General features: G+C 45.5%; 1 protein-coding gene across 1 annotated transcript in view; it reads right to left on the bottom strand.

Annotated features, from left to right (window-relative positions):
- Window positions 1-335: 335 nt before the first annotated feature.
- Fam71f2 (family with sequence similarity 71, member F2) overlaps window positions 336-5,641 on the bottom strand; it is a 10,532-nt gene continuing 5,226 nt past the window's right edge. Inside the window, exons 3-5 of the mRNA XM_005402376.1 lie at window positions 4,685-4,934; window positions 2,722-2,840; window positions 336-693 (exon numbers count right to left, since the gene is read on the bottom strand). Coding sequence (XP_005402433.1) covers window positions 495-693; window positions 2,722-2,840; window positions 4,685-4,934 — 568 coding nt within the window. The 3' untranslated portion in view covers window positions 336-494. The remainder of the gene's footprint in view (window positions 694-2,721; window positions 2,841-4,684; window positions 4,935-5,641) is intronic.

The raw sequence follows: 5,641 nt of genomic DNA, 5'->3' as shown, positions 1-5,641 counted from the left end.
ACTCACTTTGTAGTCCAGGCTGGCCCCAAACGCACAAGGATCCTCCTGTCTCAGCCTCCCAAGTGCTGGGATTACAGGTGTGCGCCACCACACCCAGCTCATTTTGGGCTTGTAACAAAGCCCTGCCTCTGTTTCCTTCTCCTCTTTGAGAAAAGAAGTTGAGTTTCTCCCAGAGGCCATTTCCTCTGCACTGGCTTTCTTGGCCATGGTTGGTGGCTCTGGACTTTCGGTTAGGCGGACAGTAACTCTTTCCCACTGACCTTCCCAAGCAGTGAGTGCCTATTCCCAGTGAGTCCCTCCCCAGCCCAGCGCTCCCAGTGTCAGAGCCCACAGAGTCGGGGACTTACATGGAGGTTTACTGGTGGAAGTACAGAGGCACCTTGTTATAAATACCATCTGAGCTCCTGTGGTCGGTTGGCCGCCACGGGAACAGCATTACAGGAGATGTCGCAAGGGTACAGAAGCCAGGGATGATCGCCCGTGCTGATTAGGTGTTAGGGCCCCAGAAAGTTCTCCCCCAGGGAACTGGCTGCAGGCGCCTGCAGGAGGTGCTCATTAGGGTCATCTTGTTCCCAGAGGCTGTGGCTCAAGGTGGCTCTCATGGGTATGTTCACACTGATGGGCGATGCCACTGGCGAGGGTATCTTGTTGCAACTGCTGGAACTGCCTATTTTGATGGCAGTGTCGGTGCTTCTGTGGGAGCCCAGGAATTTCAGGGTCATTGAAAGCAATAGAAGAAAAAAAAAAACACTGTTAAAATGTACATTAGAATCTTTTTTTCTTTTTGAATGGTACTGGGGATTGAACCAAGGGCCTTTGCCCTGAGCTACAACCCCAGAACTTTTATTATTTTTTATTTTGATCCAGGGTCTTGCTAAGTTGCTAAGTTATCCAGGTTAGGCTCCAACTTGCCATCTCCTGCCTCAGCCTCCCAGAGTACTCTAATTTCAGGCGTGTGCGCCACTGACTCCACTCTACAGCGTGGGTGCCTTGAATGCAGCTGGAAGTGACAGTACATGTATATGGCGTGACACACCTAAGAGCAAGCAAGGACAGACAGCCAAGAAAGAGGGAGGCTGGAGCAAAGCCCTGCCCTACTGCCCTCACTGGGAACAGATAGCTCCACACTGCAGCAGGGCCTGAGGTGTAGAAAGCCCAGCGTGCTTTGACTCAAAAGCAAAGTCTAAGCCTACTGGATTCGTCTTGGTACAAAGAAAATCTTGGAACAGTTCTCTAAAACAATAAAAACAAAAACAAAACAAAACAATAAAACAAATTTAAAAAGCACATCCACAGCACTCTGGCAGGCTGAAGCAGGAGGATCACAGATTTGATCCTAGCCTAGGCAACTTAGTAAGACTGTGTCTCAAAATAAAAAATAAAAATAGGTTTAGGGATATAGCTCAGTGCAAAAGCCCTGGGTATACCCCCCCCACACACACACACGCCACAGGTCACAACCACTTAGTGACTAGGAAAACATGTATGGCTATAAGCATTTTAGAAATTCTAATTAGGGGAGAATATATTGTTATTTTAAAAGAAAATAGAAACTACAAGAAAAGACCAAGAAGAAAATTTTTAAAAAAGAGAAGAAAAATTACACCATATTCATAGATAAATGTGATGAAATTTTTTAAGTGAAAAAAATTTTAGAGTTACTTAGCAAAAGAACCGCAACACTGGTAGATAATCTAAAGACCTCTCTGCAACAAAATGCCTAGAAATGCCTGCACATCCTCCCTGTGATGTCAGGACCATGCCGCAGTCCATCCAGGGCCTAGCAGAACCCAGCATCCGCAGCCCTGGAACACACAAGCTGCCATGGTCTGGAAAACCCCCAAGTGTTTAAGAAGTGTCCCCAAGGAACCTACTCAGAACAAGTCTCCAGCTACAAGCCCTGACCCAGGCTGTCTAGCCTCTCCTTGGGGCATCTTTATTTTTTTTCGAAGTCTGTCTTTGTCTTGATTTCTGTATAGGATCCTGTCTTGAGCTATAGTTTTGTTGTTGTTGGTTTGTTTGTTTTGTTTTAATTCTTTTTAAAATTATTTTATTTATTTATTTATTTATTTATTTATTTTTTAAGACAATGTCTCATTGTGTAATTCAGACTGGCCTTGAACTCACTGTGATCCTCCTGCCTCAGCCTCCTGAGTGCTGGCATTACAGGCATGGGCCACCGGGCCTGGTTTAAATGTGCATTTTGATGAGACTCTCCAAGTTGCACTTATTGAATATGTTGGTTGCACTCATTTGCCTTGGGATTTCTATCACTTGTTACAGAAAGAATCTAATACAATTAGTAAATTAATAGAACTGGGGAGCTAGGGGTAGTCTTCCTGCGTGCTACTGTCCGTTCCAGTTATTTTCTAGAAGTAGGTAAGGCAAAAGGAAGTCGAGTCTTGCCAAGGGAACCTTATGAGCTGGAAGAGACAATCAACAGCTCATTCCCTGAGCCTGATTTCGAGTTAATTTAATCATCCCTCATTCATTTTATGGAGCACCTGAAAATACTGGGGTTTGCCTAAGAAATGAACATGCAGCTCAGAGACTGGAATGCCAAAGACCCTGTCTTCAAGGACAGGCTGGGAACAAAGTTGAGGCTCAGTCACTTGCCTACCTAGAATGAAGAGCAGGACCCGAGATGGGTTGGCAGAGGGTGCACCAACCCCAGTGACTCCAGGCTGGGGAGGGACACTGAGCAGACCACACAGGACCCACCTGTCTGCTGTGAACTGGGTCCTTTGAGAGAGTTCTGAGAAACTGCCGCTGGTCTGCTCGGCTGCCAACAGCAGGAGGGTCTCGCTGGGCTGGGAGGACCCAGGGAGGCTGCTCTCAGGCTGTGTAGAGAAACGCAAGTCAGAGGGCCAGGCCGAGCGCTCACGGAACATCCTTGGCCTCTTCAGGCAGAACCCTGAAGGAATCTGTGGGGTTACACTCGAGTTTTGCAGCCCAGCCCTAGGAAATTGTTCCTGAAACATTAAGCCCCAGGATCATCCACTCAGTAAGAGGGGAGCCCTGGCAGGATCATGCCTTCTCTCTGATGGTCTGTGGAAACTACTCTGTCCAGAGCACAAGAGCTGGGTTGCATGACCTGGGCATTGTCGTGCACTCCTATAATCCCAGCACTCAGGAGACTGATGCAGGTGAGTTTGAAGTCAGCCTGAGCTATAAGTGAGTTCAAGACCAGCCTGAACTACATAGCAAGATCCTGTCCTGCCCCTGCCCCCCAAAAAAGATCTGATTCATTTTTTTGAGACAGGTTCTCTTTATATAGTTCAGGTTGGCCTTATACTCACCATGTAGCATGGGATGGCCTTAAACTCACGGTGATCCTCCTGTCTCAGCCTTCCACGTTCTGGGATTACAGGTGTGCACTGCCACACCTGGCACTGGCTGACTTTCAAAGTTGTTAGTAATAACAAAACAAAACTGACACATACAATTTAATGGGAACAGCAAAGCATTTAGATTCTGAAATCTGAAAGCGTGGAGCAATCCAGTCTAGCAGGCTTTCCTTCTGGCGCTTTTATCCTTATCCTCCTTTGTTGTTTGTTAAGACAGGGTCTCGCTAAGTAGTTCAAGCTGAGCTACTTTTATTTTTGGTACCAGGGAAGTGAATTCAGGACCTTGCGCTTGCCAGGCAGGCACTTGTGCCACACTTGTGCTATATCCCTGGCAAGCTTGAGCTCTTGATGATCCTCCTGCTTCTGTCTCCTGAGTGCTGGTGTTAGAGGAATGCCCTCCATGCCAGCTCCTTGCACCTTTATACAAAGCAAATCTTGGACCATCTTTATGGGTGTCAAAAAAATCATGCTAAGGGCTGGAGATGTAGCTCAGTGGTAGATTACTTGCATAGTATGCCTGAGCCCCTGCATCCAATCCCCAGCAATGCAAGAGGGAAAAAAAGCAAAAGAAGTCAACAGGTAACAACAACAACCAAAAGAAATGTAATCTGTAAGTACACAGGTGACAATGCACAAACTCATTAAAAATCAAAGATGCCACATTTTTACTTATCATATTAGAAAAATCTTAAAACTTACATACTACTCAGTTGCAATAAGGGTGTAGTGCCTATGATAAGGAAAAGTGCCTACAATATAATCTAAAGTAAAAACCCAGCAGTCAGTAATATACACAATTGCTCCTTAGCAACCATGAGGACTGATTCCAGGACTCCTCTCTAGTACCCAACCCCATGGATGCTCAGGTCCCTTATGCAAAGTGAGGCGGTATTGACGCACATCCTCCTACTTTAAATCAGCCCTCCATTACTTAAGATACCTAATACAACGGAAGTGCTACGAACTTAGTTGTGAGATTACATTGTTCAAGGAATAAGGACAAGAAAAAAAGTCTGACGTGTTCAGTACAAATGCAATTTCCTCTTTCTTTCTTTCTTTTTTTTTTTTTTTTTTGGTTCCGGGAATCAAACTCAAAACCTTGCTCTTGCCCCGCAGGCACTTGTGCTGCTGAGTTATATCCCCGGCCCCAAATGCAGTCTTTTCTGAATATTTCTGATACAAGGCTGGATGAACCTATGGCTGTGGAACCTGCAGATATGGCGGACGGCACATTTGTGCGCGTGCGCATTACAGATGTACATGCAAGTGCATGCACAGACACACATGTACACATCGATGCTTAATTCGCCACAGGCTTGGGAGGGAGCCCCACTCACTGTTGTTTCCGTGGAGAATCTGGGCAGCTTGGGCACCAGGCAGTGAGTGAAGCAGATTCTAGGGTCTTTGGTGGTGATGGATAGACCTTTCTGTAGAATTTTCACCAAGCGGATCCAGAATTCAAACACGGCCTCTGGGTGTTTTTCATGGAGCCTCAGGTAGTAGATCTTCTCAGTCACTGTCCTGACCCGCAGGATGCGTTGGGGCCGGTCACAGATTTGTAGCTCCACATACCTCAGGGGCAGAATCCTGGGTATAATCAGGAAATAGAGAAAGCTCTTGTTCTGACTTTGCGAAGACTAAGACTGATGCTTCTCTGATTTGCAGGATTTCTGTTATTCAAGAATCTGCCCACATTAATAACAAAAGTTGCTATTGATGTCTAACCTCTCATTAAGTTCTCACAACACCCATCTGATAAAGGAAAGAAGTATTGTTAATTCTACTTTACAAATTTTGAAACTGGCTTTTGGAGAAGCTCAGTAGCTTCCCAAGTTTAGATCTTAGTAAGTGGGATCTGATTCTATCTCCAGGCCCTTGTTCTACATCCTGATTACCTGTGGGGAAAAGTAAATAAAAGGATGAGTATTTTTTTTTCAATCTCACAATTTCATAGTCCTACTGACTTTCACATCTCCACCTTTTCTCTCTGGAAATGCCCTACATTTATATTGACAAAATAAAAATTAACAAAAGGTGATGGGTGTGGTGGCACACGTGCCTGTAATCCCAGCACTTGGGAGGCTGAGGCAGGAGAATTGCTAACTCAAGGCCAGCCTGGGTGACAAAGTGAGTTCAAGGACAACCTGAACTTCATAGCTAAACCCTGTCTTAGGAAGACAAAATAGATTTTTTAAAAAATAATATATAAATTTTAGGGCCAGGGATACAGCTCAGCAGCACAAGCGCCTGCCTGGCAAGTGCAAGGTCCTGAGTTCAATTCCCAGTACCAAAAA

Source organism: Chinchilla lanigera, unplaced genomic scaffold (assembly GCF_000276665.1).
Source record: "Chinchilla lanigera isolate Chin_1 unplaced genomic scaffold, ChiLan1.0 scaffold00078, whole genome shotgun sequence".
Taxonomy (NCBI): domain Eukaryota; kingdom Metazoa; phylum Chordata; class Mammalia; order Rodentia; family Chinchillidae; genus Chinchilla; species Chinchilla lanigera.
The sequence above is the reverse complement of the archived record's forward strand: the minus strand, read 5'-3'. Positions and strand labels throughout refer to the sequence as shown.